The sequence below is a fragment of the Drosophila mojavensis genome, unplaced genomic scaffold (genome assembly GCF_018153725.1).
Source record: "Drosophila mojavensis isolate 15081-1352.22 unplaced genomic scaffold, ASM1815372v1 contig_136, whole genome shotgun sequence".
In the NCBI taxonomy this organism is placed as follows: Eukaryota; Metazoa; Arthropoda; class Insecta; order Diptera; family Drosophilidae; genus Drosophila; species Drosophila mojavensis.
In genome coordinates, this window is record NW_025318667.1 from 31,638,879 (window position 1) to 31,665,015 (window position 26,137).

The following is a 26,137-nucleotide window of genomic DNA, read 5'->3' on the forward strand; positions in this document are numbered from 1 at the left end:
TAACAAACGAAAAAGTTATTTACGTTTGAAATCTTAGAATTAATTTAATAGTGCGAAGATTTGAAAAGATCTCTAATCGCTGAAGTCTTCATATTTCTATTTCAGCCTAATTTCAGCTTGACAAAAAAATATTTGTATAGTAATAATAATAATAAAAAAATGTTAGTGTTGATGTTTATAATTATAGTGATAATAATGATAATGATAATATTGCGTAATTTTAACACAAATAAAAAGGTGACTTTCTATTAAGGCAAATCAAGTTTACAGCGCCCAGTTAACAGTGCTGTTGAAATTTAGCCCAAGCGCTGTCATAAAGTTAACATGATATAAAGCTGCAATAGGATAACTTTGTATGTGTGCGTCTAAAATTAAATTCTACATTTATCTAAGTTTATAGTGCTACAAAAGTTGCCGCCGTTTTGGCTTTTACCTCAGAAGCGTTCAATATGCTTTCCATTTTTATTAAATTTTTTTTTTTTCTTTTAGTTTTGCATTTCACATTTTAGACCTCATTTTACATTCAAAATTTGCACTAAACTAAGTTTACAATAATAAAAATAAAAGATAATGAACGCTATCTCAGCGGAAGAGTGGTTAGAGGATGGGGCGGAGAAGATGTTGTTTTGCGGTTCAGCCGACTGATAAATAGTTAACTATGTTGATCATTTTGTTAATTACGATATTGTTAATAAACATGTAAGTATCTTAAAATTATTTTAACAGCTCAACGACTTTCTCTCCTTTGGATGAACATGTGAATTGGATCGGGATCGATTTGTAGTAAGTAGCAGTTCATAAAGTATTTTAGTTGGGATGGCGTACAGGTGGCACTGCCGCATTTCACACCATTTTTTTGTATACACAAATAAAAATAAAAAGAAAAAACAAAGAACTTAGATACTAATTACATAAAGTTTCTTATTTTTTTTGTTATTGTTTTTGTGTAACTGCAACATTAAACTAATAAATGCTATAAGGGGTGCACATTGCAGTTGTACTTATGCTGCCGTATCTACCTCCTCTACTATATGATTGGGTGAGACCTCGCTGGGCGATGCAGTGGTTGCAGCCGCAGCAGCTGTTGTTGTGTTGTTGCTATTGCTGCTGTGCTTGGTCTTGACTGACGGCAGCGGCGTCGTCACTAGCGCGCTAACAGCGCTATATTGCGGCGTTGCGTCCACAGTTGCCGTTAGAATTCCTGCATTGGCATCGTACGGCGAGCTCTTGAGCTTGCGCGCTTCACGCTTCTGCTTGCGCTGCTGCATAACTAGACGTAGTTGGTCTAGTTTAGACTTGGTCTTTAGATTGGCCAGGTCGGCAACGCACTTTTGGCACATGTGATCCCGTTGGCCATCGTTCAGCCTAACGCCGCCACCGCGATTACGGCACATGCATGCATTCGAGCTGTCCATCGCTGTGGCATTGCTAGCGCTGCCGTTGCTGGATATATCCGCATGGGTACAGCAGCCGTGTGTAGATGACTTGAGACTACTAGCGATTGCAGTAGAAATACCTTCCTTAGCCAAATAGTGGCCATTGCATTCGCCATAAGCACAGTTGCCAGCACTCAAAACTGCTGCTGCCTGTTGCCGTTGGGCGCGAGAGTTACATTTGGCGCAATTGTAATGTTTGGTCGAGTACTGAAACGGAAAGAAAGAAGTTAAATACTCAATTGATTAACATCACAAATACAAGATTCAGATTAATTTCAGGTTGCAATTGTTTTCCCTGCTTGCTTAATATACAATGGAGGGCAAAAGTATTTTGACAACTCATTGAAAAAACTTAATCCGCTTATTATTGTATGCTGAGAGGCGGTACCCATTACATTTAAAAAAAAGAAGCAAATATTAAAAGATTTAAGAGCCCAAAATATTGCATTGATAACATAACTCATTATTTTTCTATAATTATGTGCATGACAGATTTTCAATAATTTTAACATTAATGTTTATTAAATAAAGTGAGAGAAAACTCATCAACTTACTTAACTGATAATAATAATAATATTAATAACAAGTAAGAAAACTCTAGTCGAGAGTGCTCGACTAGATGCTACCCTGAACCAAACTAATAAAAATGCCCATTTGGTATGGCTAAAATTTCAATTTCGATATACTCATACTATTAAAATATAAATATTTTGAAAAAATTAATATCAGCAGCACGCTCTGGAGCTTGAACCCGAGACTTCTCGGGAAGCTGCGCTGGCAAAACTGAAATAGATTCACTGCTGCAGCGCCATCTAGCAAAACTAAATTAAACTAACTGCTGATGTGATTCTCAGAATCTGCTCGAATAACCAAACTAATAAAAACGTACGTAGGTCTACGTTTTTTGAGAAACAATTGGCTTAACAGGTAGCAGAAGGCCATTCAGGCAAGCAAAAGAGAATGCTTCTTAGAGTTGTGCGACTCGGCCGAATATGACCCTTGGGGCAGAGCATTCAAGATAGTAGTTAAAAAAACTATACGCAGGTAAACAGGTGCAGCCTACGGATCGCTTGGAGCTTAAATCGATTGTGGAAACGCTCTTCCCAGAAAGATTAAGCTCCATTCATACCCCTGAGTCCGAGTCTGCTGATCAGGGCTCAACTAGCACTCAAATTGTTTTAGTTACAGACGAAGAAATTTTAGTAGCTCTCAGAGGTCTTAGATCTAATACAGCTCCAAGGCCGGACGGGATACCAAATCGTGCGCTAAAGCTAGCCCTCGCCTTGCACCCTAGTACGTTTGCCGAATTATACAACGAAAGTTTAATTCACGGGACGTTCCCTACAGCCTGGAAAACCCAGAGCTTGGTATTGCTACCCAAGGCTGGCACACCACCAGAGGAGCCATCTTCGTATAGACCAATCTGTCTCTTAGACATCATGGGAAAGGTGTTTGAGAAACTGATTGGCTCTAGACTAGAGACTTCTATTGCTAGCGCCGGAGGCCTGTCACCTAACCAATTTGGTTTTCGGAAGGCCCGGTCAACAGCTGATGCACTAGAAAAAGTTGTTGGCCTGGCAACTTCCGCCATCCAAGGCACCAGATGGAGGTACGGAACGAAGCAATACTGCATCATCGCGACCCTGGATGTAAAGAATGCCTTTAACACAGCTAGTTGTGATATGATACTGGATGCGCTATCACAATATAATATCTAAAAGCGATAATAAAGAGCTACTTCAGAGGAAGAACACTGGTATACATCACGAGTGAGGGTCCCCAAACTCACACAGTGTCAGCTGGCGTACCCCAAGGCTCAGTGCTGGGGCCTCTTCTATGGAATATCATGTACGACGGCGTACTGCGCTTGGAACTACCAGCAGGTGCGCACACCATTGGCTTTGCTGATGATGTAGCTGTCGTAGCCATAGGAAAAGAGCTCAAAGATACAGAGGATATGTGCAGCGAAAGTATCAATCGCATACGAAGCTGGTTGACAGAACTGAAGTTGTCCTAGTCAGCAGTCGCAAGAGTGGAAACTGCCAATATAAAGATCGGCAGCGTCACCATTGCGTCAAAGAGGGCGATAAGATATCTTGGCGTCATGATAGACACAAGATTAACTTTCCGCGAGCACCTAGAATATGTGCATAAAAAGGCAGCTGATTCTTGTAGAGCTCTCTCGAGAATTATGCTTAACACGCGGGGACCTAAACAGCAGCGACGTCTCCTTCTAATGAGCGTCATTAGGTCCGTCATCTTCTATGCTGCGCCAATATGGGCAAGAGCGATGGCAACGCCGAGCTACAGCCGGGGCATTTGCGCGATCTACAGACTGAGCGCAATCAGTCAGCTGCGCTTTCAGGACTATCTCCGACTATCAGGACTATCTCGTCATAGCCGGTATGGTGCCACTGGAGTATTTGGTCGCCGAAGCCGTGGAGCGGAATTCGCACGGGCCTACGCGACTCAACGCTGTCAGGGCGAACAGCATCGCACGATGGCAAAGAAAGTGGTATAGCTCAGCTAAAGGGCGGTGGACACATACTCTCATCAACCGCAAACACGGCGAGGTTAATTTTTATCTTTATAGAGCGGACAACATGGTCAACGTTATGCTGGAATCGGATGCAGCTTGAAAACTTATAAGCATCTTCGCGGCCACAATTATGATGGAGCTTCGCAGAATCGAGCAAAGACGAGCTGTGCCAGGCTAAGGGAGTGTAAAGTGCTTGCGAAGCAATGCTTTACGGCCGTCCCGCAAGCATCGTGCGCTACCCTTAGCCACCTAAACACATAATGTATAATATAAGTAAAGTTGTTAATAAACGAATATAAACAAGTAAGAAGGCTCCAGTCGAGACTGCTCGACTAGGAGATACCCTGAACCCTCTAAGCTGATATTCTACTCATTCTCCACTTCTTTTATGCACACATACATACACATGCATCCACACGCACGCATAAGCCTGCGCTCTGCTAACTGCGCAGTAAGCGGCGACTGCGCAGTGTGGGCAATATTATGAGAATTTATTTGTTGAATAATTTCTTTTGTAGACACACAATCTTAATGAAACTTTCAGAGCATAATCATATGGCTAAAATGTGTGTAAATTTCAAAGCACAAGTCTGTAGTACTTGAAATACGTTTCTTACAAATTGGGGGCGAAGGAGGCGTGGTATCCAAAATCTGTAAATTACAAAATCTTTATATCCATTAACTTTATATACAACGCAAATTTGACGACTCCAGGTCTGAAAGTGTTCAAATTAGACTGAAAAAACAAAATCAATTTTTCGATTATTCTCGATAAAAAAGTCATCGAATGAGTTATCGAAAAAATAAAGCAAACTCGTACTGCGTATGGTATACACGAGTATGCATGCCAAATTTCAGCTCTCTAGCTCTTATAAGCTCTTATCAGCTCGTCGTGCTGATCAAGAATATATGTACTTTATGGGGTCTACGATGATTCCTTCTGCCCGTTACATACTTTTTCACTAAACCATTATACCCTGATTTCCCATTTTCAATGGGTTCAGGGTATAAAAACAACACACACACACACGCACACAAGCACCCACGATATTTAAAGCAAAACTCGATATCCGCGTGGTATACACGGACATTTTACAAAAAAAATTGAGGTCTCTAGCTCTTGTATCTTCTGAAATCGACGCGTTCAAACATACTGACAGACGGACATACGGTCGGACGGGCAGACACAAAGGCGGACAGGGCTAAATCAACTCAGCTCGTCGCCCTGATCATGAATATATACACTTTATGGGGTCTGCCACGCCTCCTTCTGCCTGTTATATACATTTCAACAAAACCTGATTTCCCATTTTCAATGGGTTCAGGGTATAAAAAATAACATTTTTTACTTAATTAACATCAAGCACCTTCTGTAAGCGTCTAGCGATTGATCTAACCAAATTTTGTAATGTTTCTAATGAAACATTCTGCCAAAGTCCTCAACCCTCAGCAATCAGTCTCCTTGGTCGTTCTTGATAAGTCTAAGCTACGGTTTACTTTTGCGTAAGCCTACACATTCTCTATAATATTAAGATCAGGGCGCTGAGGTGGCCAATCTAGTGTATATTCAATATCCCTCTAAAATGCAGCTATAATATGGGCCTTGTGGCATGGAGCATTATCCTGCTGCAGTACAAATGATTTTGTCCTTCATCGTTAATTTATCAAATAGGAGAGCCTATTGACCCATACAAAACCCCAGAGCATTACCGATTCTTCACCATGTGTCACACTTTCGTACGAATATTCTTTGGCAACCTGCTATAAATCGCTTTTTGTATCCGTGATACTCAAAAGGACTATCGTCAATCCATAATACTTGTCGTTAGAATAATTGCTGGCCCTGTCCGTCTGTCTGTCCGTCCGTCTTTCCGTATGTATGAACGCGTCGAACTCAGAAGATATAAGAGCTAGAGACTTCAAATTTTTTAAATGTCCGTATATATAGCGCGGATATCGAGTTTATCTCCAAAAATTGATAGCTCATCACGTTGTTTTGTTATCGATTAAAAACATTATCGAAAACCAGTAATAAATTTATATCTGCTACATCTTTAAAGCTAGAGTCACCAAATTTTTAATGTAGATTATATGTACTTTATAAAATTTCGATTTTTGTCAAAATTTACCCCCCACCACTAATTCACCCCCTCACCATCAAATTTGTAAAAGGCGTATTTTAAATATTAGAGACTTGTGCTTCGGCAAATACGTGCATGCCTATGTTATATAACAGATAAGATAGTCCATCCACAAAAAAACTTATTAAACAATTAAGTTTCCATAGTAAGCCACTACTGCAGCCAATGCGTGTTTATGCGTGCGTGGGTATGCCTGTGATTGCGCATGTAGAAATAATTATTGAAATATCAGTTGCTCGCAGGGTTTAGGGGATCTCGAAGTCGAGCAATCTCGACTAGAGCTTTCTTACTTGTTTTGAATAATCTTCCCGATCTGGACTTTATTTTGAGTGAATCAGTTTTTCTTTTGTTAATTCAAAAGTAAATTCCTCATAGAGGTACATTTTATAAGCTTGTAACGTATTCCACGGAAATACCTGCATTATTCTTCGAGATCGATTGATTTTTTAAAGATTTCATCTTATCATATGGGTTGCTTAGAATTTATCAAAAACTATGATCAAATAATTACTATTAATTACGAGGATACGAAAAATAACTTATACAATTATAATACGTATTTTTTTTTTTTTTTTTTTTTTTTACCTTGAACCCATTGAAAATGGGAAATCAGGGTATATTGGTTTTGTTAAAAGTATGTAACAGGCAGAAAGAGGTGTGGCAGACCCCACAAAGTATATATATTCTTGATCAGGGCTGAGTCGATTTGGCCCTGTCCGTCTCTCTGTCTGTCCGTCCGTCTGTCCGTCCGTCCGTCTGTCTCTCTGTCCGTACTCTCGATATTTTATTATCGATTAAAAACCTTATCGAAAGCTAGTTATTTAATTATATCTCCTACACCTTGAGAGCTAGAGCTGTTAAAATTTACCCCCCACTCCTATTTCCACCCCCTCACCATCACCTTTGTAAAAAGCGTATTTCAAATACTAGAGACTTGCGCTTTAGAATGTACATACATTTGAACATTATGATTATGTTCTAAAAGTTTCATTAAGATTGTACGTCTGTAAATTAAATTATTTAACAAATAAATTCTTATAATGTTGCCCACACTGCAGCGCAGCCGCTGCTTACTGCGCAGTTAGCAGAGCGCGTCCTAATACGTGCGTGTGTATGTATGTGTGTCGAAAAGAAGTGCTGACTGATTAGAATATCAAATTAGAGGGTTTAGGGTATCTCCTAGTCGAGCAGTCTCGCCTAGAGTCTTCTTACTTGTTTATATTTATGCCGCTTTTACAATTTCAGCGTCATTTCTAAAAATGTATATAATTTATTGCTTACCGATTTGCTACGCACGTTATGATGTAGTGCGACGGGCACTGATGTTGGTGCTGCAGTTTTGGCCGCGCCGGCGTTGCCACAAGAAGTATTAATGGAGCTGGAAATTGACGAACCGTTGTTGCTGCTGCTGCTAATGCTGGAGTTGCTCTTCATGCTGGTGTTGCTACTGGATGGTGCCTCAAAACTGATACGCGCGCCACGACTGTATTGGGGCGTGGCACTTAACAGATCGTTAAGTATATGTATTACCGTTGATATGTCGCGCTTTGGCCGGCCAAAGCGATCCTGCAGCGCCGGATTTAAAGTGCCTGAGAATGTGCCAGAGTAGATGCCCTTGCCGTGATTCTTCATCGATTCAATGACAGCGCCGGAGCCACTTTTGCGTGGTGTTTCTTCACCGCCCCCAATGTCGGCGCCAACACCCATGTTTCCACCGCCAGACAAGTCAATCTTATTAGTGAAAACCTCTTTCGAGAGCTTCCTCAAAGTCTGGGTCAGATTACGCGATGCCTCGGCTAGAGTTCGGGTATCCGATAATGTCAAGCCGGCATCGTCTAACTCAGCGGTGCTACTAGTGCGGGTGGTCCCAGCCGCAGCTGCAGTTGGGGTTCCACTTTTCGCGAGATTTGCCTCTTGAGACTTGAGCCTTGCGGCTGCCGCAACTGCGGCATGATGATAATGGTGATGATGATGGTGGTGGTGATGGTGGTGTCTATGCTTGGAGCGTGTAACGGTAATCGGATTATTAACCGTCTTATGTAACAAATTGTCCCCAACACAGCCGGACCCGGAGTTGGAGACAGTACCAGAACAAATAGATGCACGACTGAAATCTCCAATATTGAGATTGGGTAAAGCTCTTGAAGCAGCTGTTGTTGGTGGTGGTGTCGATGTTGGTGGTGATGGTGGCGGTGGTGCTGGTGTTGTTGTTGTTGTTGTGGTTGTTGTTGGTGGTAGAGGCGGTGGTGTTGAAGCTGCTGTAGATTTTGTATCTTCAGATGCTGCTGATGCTGTTGCCAGGCGTGTGCACAAGCACGAGGTGAGCTTTGCGGATATCGGATCCTGCTGGCAGCCACCGCTAGTACAACTGGTTGGCGATGCACGGCCAACAATACTGGGAGGTAAGTAGCTGGTACTGTTAGAGCCATGGGCAATGTGTATGTTCTTGATGGCTGTCGTTTTGATGGGAGACGAAACGAGATTGGAGAGCGACTTGATTGGAGATTGCTCCAATAACGGCTTTGATTGTGCCGTTGATGGTTGCCTGGACGTCTGGTTAGTTACAGCGGCAGCGGCCGCAGCTGCAGCCCGTGGTGCTATACTCTTCACAATATTATGCAGACTCTCGTAGTCGCGCTTGCTAAGGAACGAGCTGAGATCGGAAGTCTTAATGGCATGGTGTCCGCGACCATTTCCGGCCGTAGTACCAGCTATTAGGCTACCTCCGGCAGCAGCACTCAACCTGCTGCTACTGTTGTCGCTGTCACTGCTGATGGTAGTGGTTTCGGTGGTGGTGCTCCTTCTGCTTTTGTTGTTACCCGAGCGCTCCAGATCGAGCTTTCGTAGGTGTGTGCCAGCGCTACCGGCGGCCATCGCCGTGGCATTGTGATGGTGATGATGATAATGGTGGTGATGGCTATGGGTGTGCTGCAGACTCGGATGCTGATGGCTGTGCACATGGCCGTTGCTAATGCGTCCGCTGGCCAGTCGATGGCTGGAGGAACGGGTGCGCGCATGCGACACATGGGAGCCAACGCTGCTGCTTGGATAAACGCAGCCCAGGGCTCCGCTTGATGCTGAATGGGAAGAGCTAGTACTGCCACTACAGCGCCCAACAGAGCTATTACCGCTCATCACAGGTGGCAGGGCAGCCGTTGAGGCAGTAGTGCCGCCAGCAGGATTAACAGTACTCAGTTGCAACTGAATAAGCATCATGTGATCGCCCAGACGCATACTAAGATTGAGTGGAGTCTTGCCACTGAGAAAATCATTCACCTGCGAGTCGTTAAGGGATTCCAGCGCTTGCATAACTGTATTCTCCGGACGCTGTGCCTAAAGAAACGAGAAAAAAATTATTTTAAATTAATATATTTAATAATTTATAGATATGAATTATATACAAGTAAGAAGACTCCAGTCGAGACTGCTCGACTAGGAGAACCCTGAACCCTCCAAGCTGATATTGTGCTCATTCCGCACTTCTTTCATGCACACATGCATACACACACAGGAAATTTGATGTAGTACGTGATTCAATGCAACGTCTTTGTGTTGAAATTACATCACATACAATATTTATCTTGGTAAGACATATACATGCACACAAATATTCTCATATAAAAATATATAATTTATGTAGAACAGCGAAGAGATAGAGCTCGAGCTGACCAAAAGTATTCGAGCAAATGCAACGCATTCAATGCAACTCACTCTTAACGCCATAACCGCTTAGCTATGAACGCTTCCAATGAACACGGATCTTTTAAATTCCATATAATGTGATTCTCAAGAGAGCCTCATAAAAACTATCTTGCACTTCATACTAGGGTTGTCGAATATTTTTAAAATATCGTATGGATGATATTTTAAGTTTTGTAAAAGTATAAATATGATACTTGATATTCAACTTTAAAAATGTCGATACATAGATGTTTTTATAACTTTTCCCCCACAATAATTTTATAATCCGTCCCAAAAAACAAGAATAATAAGTGTCCAGCATTCGGTACTCAAAACTATTATGCTTTTTAAACCCTGAACCCATTGAAAATGGGAAATCAGGGTATAATGGTTTTCTTGAAATGTATGTAACAGGCAGAAAGAGGCATGCCAGACCCCATATATATTATTGATCAGGGTAACGAGCTGAATCGATTTGGCCCTAACCGTCCGTCTTTCCGTTTGTGCGTATGTATGAAGGCGTCGATCTCAGAAGATATAAGAGCTAGAGACTTGAAATTTTTTTCCTAGGTCCGCGTATATCACGCGCATATCAAGTTTTTCTCTAAATATCGATAAATACTCTCGATACTTTATTATCGATTAAAAACCGTATCGAAAGCTAGTTATTTAATTATATCTCCTACACCTTGAGAGCTAGAGCTTCCAAATTTTAAATGTAGACTTATATATATTTTATACAATTTCTTATATTATAAGAGCAAGAGACTTCGATTTTTTTTAGATGTTCGTATATATAGCCCACATATCTACACACAGTCTATCACAAAAAATCGGTAGCTCATCTTGTTATTTGTTATCGATAAAAACCCTTATTGTGCTTTGGCAAATGCAATCATATCCATGTTATAATCATAATCTGAAAGTATCATGAAGAAAGTACATCCAAAAGAAAAGAAATTAGACAATTAGGTTCTCATAGTAAGCGCACACTGCAGCCCACGCGTGCTTAGGCGTGGATGCTTGTGTATGTGTATGTGTGTGTGTGTGTGCGTGTTTGTGTGTGTGTGTGTGTGCGTGTGTCTTGTGTAAGCAAAAAGACGCGAAAAATGATTGAAATAGCTATTGCTCGAAGGGTTCAGGGGATCTCGAAGTCGAGCAGTCTCGACTAGAGCTTTCTTACTTGTTTTAGCCTGTTTTTTATACCCTGAACCCATTTTCAATGGGAAATCAGGGTATAATGGTATTGTTGAAATGTATGTAACAGGCAGAAAACCAGTTATAAAATTATATCTTCTATACCTTTATTGCTAGAGTCTCCAAATTTTTAATGTATGCAATTTACACAATTTCGGTTTTTGTTAAAATTTACCCTCCACCCCTATATTCACCCCCTCACCCACACTTTTGTAAAAGACGTATTTCAAATACTAGAGACTTGTGCTTTTGCAAATACATGCATATCTACGTTATAATCATAATCTGAAAGTTTCATGAAGATCGTATATCCACAAAAAAAGTTATTAAACAATTAAGTTCTCATAGTAAGCGCACATTGCCGCCCATGCGTGTTTATGCTTGTGTGTGCAATCAAATTACCGAAAATGAATTTGAAAGGGTATGTCAAAATACTTTTGTCCACCCAAACAATGATAATCCGCCATGCAAATAATTATAGAAAAATAATGAGTTATGTCATCACTGCAATATTTTGGTCACTTAAAGCCTAGTATGCTTGCTCTCTAATGGGTACCGTTAGCTCTCTCAGCACGCAGAAATAAGCGGTTAAAGTTTTTGCAATGCGTTGTCAAAATACTTTTGTCCTCCATTGTATATATGCTAGGCTCTATGCTGATGCCGAGATTATCCATATGATTCAAAATGGTTGTTTATTGTTTCATCTGACCATATTAACAGTTTCAAGTCATATGGACAATTTTAACATTGGCTTAAGGCTCCCACAGTCCAGTCTGTTGACTGTAACAGAACAGTAAGGCAAACTCTCAATCGCGGTGGCTGCTGTCTTTTGGTTTAGCGGAGAATAAACAAAGATTGTCCTGAACTCTTGGTTTTAATCGATGAAATAACGTTTCATGAGCAATACCTGATCACTTTACAAAAGAATTTGGGAGAATCAAGTGAACATATGGGTTTTACTACTGAAAAATGCAGAACAATGACTCATACAACACGTCTAATTTGGTCAAAAAGTGGATAATATGGCAAGGATTCAAGTCCATGAAGTGTCCTGAATATTCTTCAGACATGAATATCATTGAAAATATAAAAAGTCATGTGAAATCGCAGCTTGCAAATTATGGGTGGCTCCAAGTGGAATGAAAGAGCTGTGGGAGAGGAACAAGGACATTTGGTGCGCGATTCTTCCTGAAATGATGCGAGGGTACACAAAATGGATGGCAAATGACATTAATGAACTAAAAGAATCAAAATGGCCATGTATTCATTATTAAACAAGTAAGAAAGCTCTAGTCGAGAGTGCCCGACTACAAGATCCCCTGAACCCTTCGAGCAATAGCTGTTTCAATCATTTTTCGCGTCTTTCTGCTTACACAAGACACACACACACTTACAGGCATATACACACACATCATACACACACACACACACGCACACACACAGAGATACGCACGCACGCATAAACACGCATTGGCTGCAGTGGTGGCTTACTAAAAGAACTTAATTTTTCAATAACTTTTCTTGTGGATGTAGTTTCTTCATTAAACTAGATTAGATTATGATTATATCATATATATGTATGTATTTGCCAAAGCACAAGTCTCTAGTATTTGAAATACGCCTTTTACAAATGTGAGGGTGAGGGGGTGAATTAGGGTTGGCGGGTAAATTTTGACAAACACCGAAATTGTATAAAATGCATATAAGTATACATAAAAAATTTGGAGACACTCGCTTAAAAGATGTAGGAGATATATATATATATATTATATTTTTACTGGTTATATATATATATTACTAGTTGTCCCGGCGAACTTCGTACCGCCTAACAGTCCCTATATATATAAAACAAAGTAGAGTTTGTTACAAAACTTATAATTCGAGATCTGCTGCACCAATTTTCATGGTTTTTGATTTGTTGGATTTGTCTCTGCCCCGAATTGGAAACAGGCATTGTATTTTTGAGTGCTCGCTAGAAAAGTAGGGAACGCAATGGCTCTGGTGGCGGGACCACTAATGGCAATGTCACTTTACCACTAAGGCAGCACAAACCGGGCGTTTCACCAGCAAACTTCAATGCGCCACAATGCTGGCAAACAACGTCCATTGGACCAATGCAAACTAAACGATTCAAGCTCAAGTCAATGGTGCAATCATATCGAAACGCTTCTCGATTCAAATCAATCCTTGAACCATTTCTTATTGCCATTTCACGGGCTGCCTCTCTTTGAGAAGCACGAATTAAGGCCCTTCTTTGCTGGGTACTAACGCGGAGCCTTTCTCGGGCGATTTCTCGCTCTTCGTCAGATAATTGACTCGCGATATTCCGTTGCCTAATTGCATTATGGGTCCGCCGGGAAAGATTAGATCTTCTAGGACGCGGCATTTTTAATAATAGTATATATAATAATAATAATAATAATATATAATAATATATAATAATACCCTCGCACAAAACCATATAAAACAATCGAGAAATATAAATATAAAAAATTTACACAAATTTATGTTTGAGACAAACAAATACCTGAACATTCGAGATATTTAGCTTTTGTACGCACGCGCACAATTATTATTTATAAAGTTTAAAAGTCCAAAAATATAAAAAGCCAAAAATACACTTTTTAATAATTAACTTTTTTTTTAATTTCGAATTTTGAATTTTTTATTTATTTTTTGAACAGTCAGGCTTTAATCTTTTGATTTTTTTGAATTTTTGCAGATTTTTGATTTGAAATATTTTTTTTTTTGATTTGGAATTTTTTTTTTTTTTTTTTATTTATTTTTTTTTTTTTTTTTTTTTTTTTTTTTTTTTTTTTTTTTTTTTTTTTTTTTTTTTTTTTGGTTGAATAGTCTTTTTTTTTTTTTTTGTTGAATAGTCAGGTCTGCTCGAGGCTGTGCCGTAGACTGACGGACTACATTTGTTTATTTACTTCTATACAGGACCGAAACTGTCACTGTTGTCAAGGCTACTGAGTATAAATGGAAATTTGAATCTTTAGGGAAAAAACCGCGTTTTTCAAGTATTCGTCAAATTTTTTCAGTATTTTAAAGATCTACTGATCCGCCTCGTGGCGGAGACAAATCCAACAAATCAAAAACCATGAAAATTGGTCCAGCAGATCTCGAGTTATAAGTGCTAAGACACTTTTACACAACTCTCTTTTATATATATAGATTACTGGTTTTCGATAATGTTTTTAATCGATAATAAAATAACGGGGCAAGTTATAGATATTTAAAGCAAAATTCGATATGCGCGTGCTATACACGGACCTAGGAAAAAATTTTTCAAGTCTCTAGCTCTTATATCTTCTGAGATCGACGCGTTCATACATACGGACGGACGGACGGACAGAGCTAAATCGACTCAGCTCGTCGTCCTGATCAAGAATATATATACTTTATGGGGTCTGCCACGCCTCCTTCTGCCTGTTACATACATTTAACAAAACCATTATACCCTGATTATACTCATTCACGAAAGTGAATTAGTATATTGGTTTTGTGCAATGTCCGTCATGCTGTCCGCGCTATATATACGGACATTAAAAAAAAATGTTTTCAAGACTCTAGCTCTTATATCTCCTGAGGTCAAAGCGTTCATGCATACGGACAGACAAACAGGCAGACGGACAAGGCTAAATAGACTCAGCTCGTTGCCCCGATCAATATGATATATACATTTTGGAGTCTGCCACGCCTCCTTTTATTACATGCATGTCAGAAAAACCATTATACCCTGATTTGAAATCAGTGATTTCCCACTCAAAATGAGTTCGGGGTATAAAAAGCAAAAGAAGACACGATACAAACCACAGATTTTGGAAATTTATTATAAGCGTCTCGTATAAGTGTAAGTAAGTATAGTCAGAAAGACAGAATACATGAGTGACTTTGCAACAAGCAAAGTGGTACGAATCGCGTCAACAGCTTATATTATTAGAAATTTGGGGCGTGGCAGTTGTTTGCGTCCTCATGACCCTGTTGCGATTCAACAAGACATGTCTGACTGCTCGTTTGCAACAGTCACTCATAGTTCGTATTACTAAAAATGTACTAAACGGTTAATGAAACGGTTTGAAAGCATAAAGTAGAGCAAATAGAAACAAGTAATAAAACTCTAATCGAGAGTGCTCGACTAGATACTACCCCGAACCCAACTAATAACAAGTAAGAACGTTGCAGTCGGGCGTTACCGACTGCGGAATACTCATTCACATCCCATCAACAATTTAGTAGTTAAGTTTCGCTCTAATACTGTAGAATATACAGTTTTTTCCGATTTGCCACGCCCCAACTGGGCGTAGACAACTCATTTTTGGTCAGTTTTTAGAACGAGATAACGGTACCCTAACTGCAAAGTTTGAATGCTTACCCTCAAAAAAAGTGAAAATTACAGGGTATTTTTCGATATGCCACGCCCCTAAAGAGGCGTAAAAACTATTTTTTGGGGAATCGATAGAGGGGGCTACCAATAACTCAACTATCCAAATTTGAAGCTTCTAGCTATTATACTTTAGGAGATATAAGCTTTTGCGGTTTGCCACGCCCCCTATGGGCGGACATATATCCGACAAAGCTTTTTGGGTGATCAGCCCGAGTATATATACAAAATTTGAGGTCTCTGGCCATCAATAGTGTCCAAAATATAGCAAATATAAAAAATCACTATATCTTCAGGTCCGATTTGCCACGCCCCTAATGGGCGTAGACTTATAATTTTGTCTTTAGACTTTATAGAATCATAACATTAGCTGACGTGCAAAATTTCAGCATTCTAGGTTTACAACTTTAAGAGATACAGTTTTATCCGATTTGCCACGCCCCAATGGGCGTAGATATATCCGCCATAGCTCGTGATTTTGGGAGGTCGACGCGGACCTACATACCAAATTTCAGCTTTCTAGCTCTTTAACTAACATGATTTCTGGTATATCGGAAAATGCATTTTCCGATTTGCCACGCGCTAGTGGGCGGATCGGGAAAATTTTAGCACTTTATAAATCGGAGATATACACGAGTATGTGTTCCAAATTTCAAGTCTCTAGCCTCAATAGCGCCGAAATAGATTGCGTTCATACGGACAGACGGACAGCAAGACGGACATTGCACAAAACCAATATACTGATTCATTTTCGTGAATGAGTATAAAAATGCCCATTTAGTATGGCTAAAATTTCAATTTCCATGTATTTAAAAATATAAATGAAATACAAAACTCATGTAATAAAATATAATATATAATATCATATAAATATAATATAAATATAATATAAATATAATATAATATAATAACATTTTGAAACAATTAAAAAAAATAACATCAGTCGCATCGCTTGGGACTCGAACCCGCGACTTCTCGATCGAGCGTCACGCAGCTACTCACTACGCCACCTCACTTTCGGAAGCCGCTTTGCCAAAACTGAAATAGATTCACTGCTACAGCGCCATCTACCAAAACTAAACCAAACTAACTGCTGATGTGATTCTAAGAATCTGCTAGAATAACCAAACTATTAAAAACGCATATTTAGTATGTTTAAAATTTCCATTTCGGTGTATTTGAAAATATAAATTAAATAGAAAACTCATTTATCAATATATAAAAATATTTTTTAAATATATATATATATATATATATATATATATATTTTTTTTTTTTTTTTTTAAAGAAGAAAAGACATGAAAGGTGTGAACTGAAGCACACGATTAAAAATACTATTCGGATGATATGAAGAGAAAAACGGAGATTTAAAGACTCATAGTAGCTTCATAGTAGTTTCATTCAATAAACAATCATTAACATAACTAGCAATTTAAATTTGCATGTTTTCATCGAATGGAAAAAGTAATTATTATAAAATTTGCAATTTGCACGAAAATGTCCTCATTATTAAGATAAGAACGTAAGAATAAAGTTAGAAGTTTTAGTTCAAATAATTAAAAACGCTCTAGTCGAGACCGCTCGCAGTATGAGAACTCTATTGTTTAATAAAATATCTCGGCCCCATAACAAACAAATAAGAAGGCTCTAGTCGAGAATATTCGACTAGGAGATACCCCGAACACACCAAGCTGATATCCAAGCATCCTGCACTTTTTTTATGTACACATACATACTCATACATACACACGCACGCATAACTACGCGCTCTGCTAACAGCGCAGTTGGCAGCGACTGCGCTTGGGCTGCGCTGCAGTATAAGCAATATTATGAGAATTTACTTGTTGAATAACGTCTCTTATAGAAAGATTATCTTTATGACTTTCAGAACGTGATCATAAGATTCAAATGTATGGACAAGCACAAGTCTCTAGTATTTAAAATACGTTTTTATAAATTGGAGGCGAGGGAGGCGTAGTATCCAAAATCTGTAAACTATAAAATCTTCGTATTCATCAAATGTATATACACAGTAAATCTGAAGACTCAAGGTCTAATAATGTGCAAATTACAAAATCAATTTATTATTATTCTTAATAAAATAGGTGTAAATGAGGTATCTAAAAAATATGGTAAACTCGTACTGCGTATGATATACACTAGTATGCATGCGATTTCAGCTCTCTAGCTCATAACTTCTGAGATCTAGCATTCATACACAAGACAGAGCTCGTCGACCTTATCAAGAATATATACATTTTGTGGTCTGTCACACCCCCTTCCGAATGTTACATACTTTTCACTGAAAATGGGAAATCATGCTATAATGGTTTTGTTGAAATAAATGTAACAGACAGAAGGAGGCGTAGCAGACCCCACAATGTATATATATTCGATTTAGCCCCGTCTGTCTGGCTGTCCGTCCATCTGTATGTTTGAACGTCCGTATGCTTGAAATTTTACTTTGACAAATTTGAATCTTATGCATGCGTAAAGAAGTAAAATGATTATTATCAGTTCATTATTATAGGTCATGCTGGTTTATTGTGACGTTGCAAGTTCGATTGATGCATTTAAACCAGAGCTTGCAAATGAGAGTTGAGCGTTTTTTCGTTTATTCTCTTTCTCGCATCATACCCAAAAAAAAAATTGTGTAGGCACGTCTCTCTCTGAGCGTCACTCTCTGTTTTCTTTAGCATCTGTTTTGCTCAGACGCAATGCGATCACTCATTCGTGTGACGCTCTCACATGAGTGTCGCGTAAAACTAACACGATTTTCCCTCACACAAAGCCTCTCAGCAAAAAACACTTTGACTAACAAACTCAGCAGAAAATGTTTTTGCCTTCGTGTGCATGTAAATACACGCATACATACATACAAAAAGAACGCAGCAATCGCGCGTGATTACCCATACAAACGCAACTTACCGTTACTTCTTTAACTCAAGCAAACGAACAGAAACAACTATCTCCCTCAGAGCGCGAGAGAGCTAAGCCAGACGCGACAAAAACAGTTTCTGTCTGAGTTTTTTTGACTGTGTCACTGAAAGACACTTTTTTGCAGACAACGAAAAAGTGTTAACAGTTATTTGCGAGCTATGATTTAAACGCATTTTGAATCGAACATATTTATAAGTTGATATATACACACATGTATACATGCATACAAGCATGTACAAATGTTAGCTATGAGTACTTTCTGCATCTATGTATAGCATAGTATATTAAGCTTGAGGGTATCACATAGTCGGGCACCCCTGACTACAGTTTTCATGCATGTGATTTATACTCATTCACGAAAGTGAATTAGTATATTGGTTTTGTGAAATGTCCGTCATGCTGTCCGTCTGTCTGTCCGTATGAACGCTGTTTATTTCGGCGCTATTGAAGCTAGAGACTTGAAGCTTGGAACACATACTCGTGTATATCTCCGATTATAATATAAACTTTTCCCGATCCGCCCACTATAAACGTGGAAAATCGGAAAGAAATCATATTGAAGAGCTAGAAAGCTGAAATTTGGAATGTAGATCCGCATCGACCACCCAAGATTACAAGCTATGGCGGATATATACAATGGAGGACAAAAGTATTTTGACAACACATTGCAAAAACTTTAACCGCTGCGTGCTGAAAGAGCTAATGGTACCCATTATATTTTTTTAGAGAGAGCAAAGATATTATGGCGGATTATCATTATTTGGGTGGACAAAAGTATTTTGACATTCCCTTTCAAATTCATTTTCGGTAATTTGCTTGGATTCAAAAATACATATTTTTCTTTTTAAGTTATTTTTGGTGTCCTCTTTAAAAATAGCCATTATTTGATCATAGTTTTCATAGTTATGGGCAAACAACGTGATTAAGTGAAATCATTAAAAAATTAGTCGCGAACGAAGAATAATGCAGGTACTTCCGTGGAAAACCTTACAAGCTTATTTAATAAAATATAAAAATATTTTGACATCAGTTGCACCGATCGGGACTCGAACCACAACTTCTCGATCGAGCATTATGCAGCTAACACATTAGGCCACTTCACTCCTGCTAGAGGCGCTGGCAAAACTCAAATAGATTCACTGCTGCAGCGCCATCTACCAAAACTAAACGAAACTAACTGCTGATGTGATTCTAAGAATCTGCTAGAATAACCAAACTATTAATACGCACATAAAGTATAGTTAAAATTTCAATTTCGGTGTATTTAAAAATATAAATTAAATAGAAAACTCATTTATGAAAATATAAAAATATTTTGAAACAATTAAAAAAAATTAACATCAGTTGCATCGATCGGAATTCGAACCGCGACTTCTCGATCGAGCGTCATGCAGCTAACACACTAGGCCACCCCACTCATGCTAGTGGCGCTGGCAAAACTCAAATAGATTCACTGCTGCTGCGCCATCTACCAAAACTAAACGAAACTAACAGCTGATGTGATTCAACGAATGTTTCTAGAAGAAGTTTGAATGTATGTGTGCACACGCATACGATGCTGTTGTAGCTGCTGCACGTGCGTTTGTTAATTGGCCAAATATTTGATTATTTTTTATTAATTTTTGACTGAACGGAATTAAATGAAACTTTCAGCATATGATCTACATATTATCTATATATATAAAAGAGAGTTGTGTAAAAGTGTCTTAGCACTTATAACTCGAGATCTGCTGGACCAATTTTCATGGTTTTTGATTTGTTGGATTTGTCTCCGCCACGAGGCGGATCAGTAGATCTTTAAAATACTGAAAAAATTTGACGAATACTTGAAAAACGCAGTTTTTTCCCTAAAGATTCAAATTTCCATTTATACTCAGTAGCCCTGACAACAGTGACAGTTTCGGTCCTGTATAGAAGTAAATAAACAAATGTAGTCCGTCAGTCTACGGCACAGCCTCGAGCAAACCTGACTATTCAACAAAAAAAAAAAAAGACTATTCAACAAAAAAAAAAAAAAAAAAAAAATATTACAAAAAAAAAAAAAAAAAAAAAAAAAAAAAAAAAAAAAAAAAAAATAAAAAAAAAAAAAAAAAAATTTCCAAATCAAAAAAAAAAAATATTTCAAATCAAAAATCTGCAAAAATTCAAAAAAATCAAAAGATTAAAGCCTGACTGTTCAAAAAATAAATAAAAAATTCAAAATTCGAAATTAAAAAAAAAAAGTTAATTATTAAAAAGTGTATTTTTGGCTTTTTATATTTTTGGACTTTTAAACTTTATAAATATTTCAAATCAAAAATCTGCAAAAATTAACAAAAAAATCAAAAGATTAAAACCTGACTAATCAAAAATAAATAAAAAATTCAAAATACGAAATTCAAAAAAAAAAAAAGTTAATTATTAAAAAGTGTATTTTTGGCGATTTATATTTTTGGACTTTTAAACTTTATAAATAATAATTGTGCGCGTGCGTACAAAAGCTAAATATCTCGAATGTTCAGGTATTTGTTTGTCTCAAACATAAATTTGTGTAAATTATTTCTATTTATATTTCTCGATTGTTTTATATGGTTTTGTGCGAGGGCAGTATTACTATTAATAACAAGTAAGAAAGCTCTAGTCGAGACTGCTCGACTACGAGATCCCCTGAACCCTTGGAGCAATAGATATTTCAATACTTTTTCGCGACTTTCAGCTTACACAAGAAACACGCACACACACACACACACACACACGCACGTACGCAAACACAGGCATACATACACACACACGCATACAGACACACATACACACACACACGCATACATACACAAACGCATACACACACACACATACACACACACACATACACAAACACATACACACACAAGCAACCATGCATAAACACGCATGGGCTGCAGTGTGCGCTTACTATGAGAACTTAATTGTTTAATAACTTTTTTTATGGACGTACGATCTTCATGAAACTTTTAGATTATGATTATAACATGAATATGCATGTAATTGCCAAAGCACAAGTCTCTAGTATTTGAAATACGCTTTTTACAAAAGTGAGGGTGAGGGGGTGAATTTAGAGGTGGGGGGTAAATTTTAACAAAAACCGAAATTGTATAAATTGCATATAAGCATACATTAAAAATTTGGAGACTCTAGCAATAAAGGTGTAGAAGATATAATTTTATAACTGGGTTTCGATAAGGGTTTTTATCGATAAAAAAATATCGAGATGAGTTATCGATTTTTAATGATAAACTTGATATGCGCGCTGTAATTACGGACATTTTAAAAAAAAATTTGAAGTCTCTAGCTCTTATATCTTCTGAAATCGACGCGTTCATACATACGGACAGACGGACAGACGGACAGACGGACAGACGGACAGACAGACGGACAGGGCCAAATCAACTCAGCTCGTCACCCTGATCAAGAATATATATACTTTGTGGGGTCTGCCACGCCTCCTTCTCCCTGTTACATACATTTCAACAAAACCATTATACCCTGATTTCCCATTGAAAATGGGTTCAGGGTATAAAAATACCGCGTCCTAGAAGATCTAATCTTTCCCGGCGGACCCATAATGCAATTAGGCAACGGAATATCGCGAGTCAATTATCTGACGAAGAGCGAGAAATCGCTCGAGAAACGAGAACGCGGAGGCGTTAGTACCCAGCAAAGAAGGGCCTTAATTCGTGCTTCTCAAAGAGAGGCAGACCGTGAAATGGCAATAAGAAATGGTTCAAGGATTGATTTGAATCGAGAAGCGTTTCGATATGATTGCACCATTGACTATAGCTTGAATCGTTTAGCTTGCATTGGTCCAATGGACGTTGTTTGCCAGCTTTGTGGCGCATTGAAGTTTGTTGGTGAAACGCCCGGTTTGTGCTGCCTTAGTGGTAAAGTGACATTGCCATTAGTGGTCCCGCCACCAGAGCCATTGCGTTCCCTACTTTTCTAGCGAGCACTCAAAAATACAATGCCTGTTTCCAATTCGGGGCAGAGACAAATCCAACAAATCAAAAACCATGAAAATTGGTGCAGCAGATCTCGAATTATAAGTTTTGTAACAAACTCTACTTTGTTTTATATATATAGAGACTGTTAGGCGGTACGAAGTTCGCCGGGACAACTAGTATTGAATATTTGAGAAATTTAAAAAAAAGAAAAATCATTCACAATTAGCTGTAGTGGCATCTGATTTGAACTTGAATGTTTTTACTCGATAAAAACATAACGAGATGATTTATCGAATTTTAAAAGCAAACTCGACGTCCGCGCTGTATATACGGTCATTTAAAAAAAAAATTCAAGTCTCTAGCTCTTATATCTTCGGAAATGGACGCGTTCAAACATATGGACAGACGGACAGACAGACAGACGGACAGGGCCGAATCGACTCAGCTCGTCGCCCTGATCAAGAATATATATACTTTGTGGGGTCTGCCACGCCTCTTTCTGCCTGTTACATACATTTCAACAAAACCATTATACCCTGATTTCCCATCGAAAATGGATTCAGGGTATAAAAATAATGAGTCATGTCATCAATGCAATATTTTGGTCACTTAAAGCCTAATATCTTTGCTCTCTCTAAAAATATAATGGGTACCGTTAGCTCTATCAGCACGCAGAAATAAGCGATTATAGTTTTTACAATGTGTTGTCAAAATACTTTTGTCCTCCATTGTATATACGGTCATTGGGGACGTGGCAAATCGGACCTGAAGATATAGTGATTTTTTAAATTCTACTATATTTTGGACACTAATAATGCTAGAGACCTAAAATTTGGTATGTATACTCGGGCTAACCACCCAAGGCCAAAAAGCTTTGACGGATATATGTCCGCCCACAGGGGGCGTGGCAAAGCGCAAAAGTTTATATCTCCTAAAGTATAATAGCTAGAAGCTTCAAATTTGAGCGTAAGCATTCAAATTTTGGGGTTTCGTTTGCTCGTTCTAAAAACTGACCAAAAATTAGGTGTCTATGCCTAGTAGGGGCGTGACAAATCGGGAAAACCCACATTTTCTACAGTATAAGAGCTAAACTTAGCTGCTAAATTGCTGATGGGATATGAATGAGTTTTCCGCAATCGGTAACGCCCGACTGCAACGTTGTACTATACTGCTTTCCGGACTCATATACTTTCCTGACCAACCATCTCCAGGCGTTTTCAATGATATTAAGGTCGAGTGAGTATGGTGGCCACTCCATGAGATCAATTTTTTGGCCCTGAATCCAGGACTTTACGGATCGGGCGGTCTGAATTGGAGCATTATCATGCTGGAACATGGTTTTCAGACAGGGTTTAGAAATGCGGAACAGCAGTTTTAAGCAAGGTGTTATAATCCTATGCGTTCATGCGCGATGTCAAAAATTGAAGCTTGCAAGTGCTGTAGTAAGATATTGCCACCCCCCGCCGCAGCGGCTTGGCAACTGTTCCAAATAATGTTCTTCTATGAGTAGGTCATGGATATAATAATTATAGCCATCAGTTCCTTCCAAATTCAATTTTTCTCATCAGAAAAGACAACATGCTTCCATTGGGTAGACCACGTCATGTTCGCCCGGTCAAAATTAATGCATATCGACTGGTGTCTTTTTTTATTTTTAATTCTGTCTCTATTAGTAATTAACTTTCTTAATTACTCTTTGGACCGCTGATAAGTTCGTCTTAACACCGATTTTACCCCTAATCTTGGTAGTCAATTCGTAGCTTCCCGAACTAATTCTCTTCTATCTGATAGTGAAATCACTTGATTATTGCGGCCTATATAGTTTTTTCCATAGTTTTCCTTATTTTTATTGGTTGTTTGTTTTTTCATGTCTTTTCAGCAATTTTATGGTAGCTTAGTCCAGAATCAAAGTAGCCTTCAATCTTTGATACTATATACTATATACTATATACTATATACTATATACTATATACTATATACTATATACTATATACTATATACTATATACTATATACTATATACTATATACTATATACTATATACTATATACTATATACTATATACTATATACTATATACTATATACTATATACTATATACTATATACTATATACTATATACTATATACTATATACTATATACTATATACTATATACTATATACTATATACTATATACTATATACTATATACTATATACTATATACTATACATACAGAGAGATTTTCATACATAAATATTTTGTTATACATATGTATTAATGGGCTATAAGCTGCCACTTACCAGCAAACCGGTTTCCACATTTGGTATTAAAATGATCTTAGAGCCATCCATTAAGTTGTGATCTCTGAGAGTTCCATCCTGTAGCTCCCTGTAATAATCAGGATCAGAAATCACAAATCTAGCTCTAAAGAAGTTATATCTAATTGTCGATAAAGCTTTTAATCGTTAGCAAAACAAATGCGTGCTGCATATACTGACTTTTACATTTTCAGAAATCGAAGCGTTCGACATTTACCTCAGGTCGTCACCCTAAATACACTTTAATACTCCTCCTCCTGCTGCCTAACAAAACCATTTTCAATGGGTTCACAGTATAACAAGTTAGAAGGCTCTATTCGAGACTGCTCAACTAAGATATACCCTAAACCCTCTAAGCTGATATTCTAATCATTCTGCACGGACGGACGGACAGGGCTATATTGACTTAGCTCGTCAAAATGAATTTATTCCAGTTAGTGGATCTGTAATAAGAAATATTTATTATAAACATCTTACTAGCAATTCCCCTTAGAAAATGGATCGTTATTACATGGCTCTGGATGTCTCCTCATTAAGATAATCAACTAAGACACTTCCAATTTGCAGTTGGTTTCCTTGAACCTGTTTAATTTAATGATTTACCTGGCGTAATGACACCTTATTTAAGAAAAAGAAATGACAGAAGACATAGCAAAGCAAGTAAGAGGGCTCTAGTCGAGAAGGCTCCACTAGCAGATACATTGAACCCTCCAAGATCTAGGCGTTCATACGTACGGACCAGAGAACTGCAACAAGCCACCGGTACTCAAGGTGCACCGCAAGCTGCAAAAGTGAGTAGGTATTTCTTTTGCATATGTGTGTGTAACATATGCCGACGCTTGAGCGTCGCAAGAAAGTTGGGTGAAAAGAGATACACAAAAATTGAGGCATACAATGTGTGTGTGTGTGGCCGATGTTGAGGTTTTTTTTATGCACGGCTTCGGTTGAGTTGTTTTTCACGTACTTGTTTACGTACGTGCTGATGGAAATGCGTGCACAATAGGAACAAATAGAAAACAAAAAACAATATTGAAATCAAAAATAACTTTTTTACATTCATTTAATATATTAAATAAACATTATAATGCTGCAGTGCATTCATTTAATTAACAAAATGAAACACGAAGTAAACTAGGAAGCTAAGAAAGGAGCTAGTGCAAAATCAAAACAACCGTTACTTTGACACACACACCATGCTGCCTGTAAAACACTTGGGTGTCATACATGTGTTTTGTCTACTTGTGTTTGTTACTCATTGCTCTTTTCCATAGCTTGCAAAAAACTGTTAACACTTTTTCGTTGTCTGCAAAAAAGTGTCTTTCAGTGACACAGTCAAAAAAACTCAGACAGAAAGTGTTTTTGTCGCGTCTGGCTTAGCTCTCTCGCGCTCTGAGGGAGATAGTTGTTTCTGTTTTCGTTTCCTCAAGTCAAACACTGATCGTTTGCTTGAGTTAAAGAAGTAACGGTAAGTTGCGTTTGTATGGGTAATCACGCGCGATTGCTGCGTTCTTTTTGTATGTATGTATGCGTGTATTTACATGCACACGAAGGCAAAAACATTT

At 38.2% G+C, this 26,137-nt stretch overlaps 1 protein-coding gene across 1 annotated transcript in view; it reads right to left on the reverse strand.

The window, feature by feature from the left end:
• Positions 1-411: 411 nt before the first annotated feature.
• The window catches only part of LOC6586325 (midnolin homolog), a 56,836-nt gene continuing 31,110 nt past the window's right edge, over positions 412-26,137 (reverse strand). The window contains exons 2-4 of the mRNA XM_002011905.4: positions 24,558-24,645; positions 7,398-9,449; positions 412-1,643 (exon numbers count right to left, since the gene is read on the reverse strand). Coding sequence (XP_002011941.3) covers positions 1,002-1,643; positions 7,398-9,449; positions 24,558-24,645 — 2,782 coding nt within the window. The 3' untranslated portion in view covers positions 412-1,001. The remainder of the gene's footprint in view (positions 1,644-7,397; positions 9,450-24,557; positions 24,646-26,137) is intronic.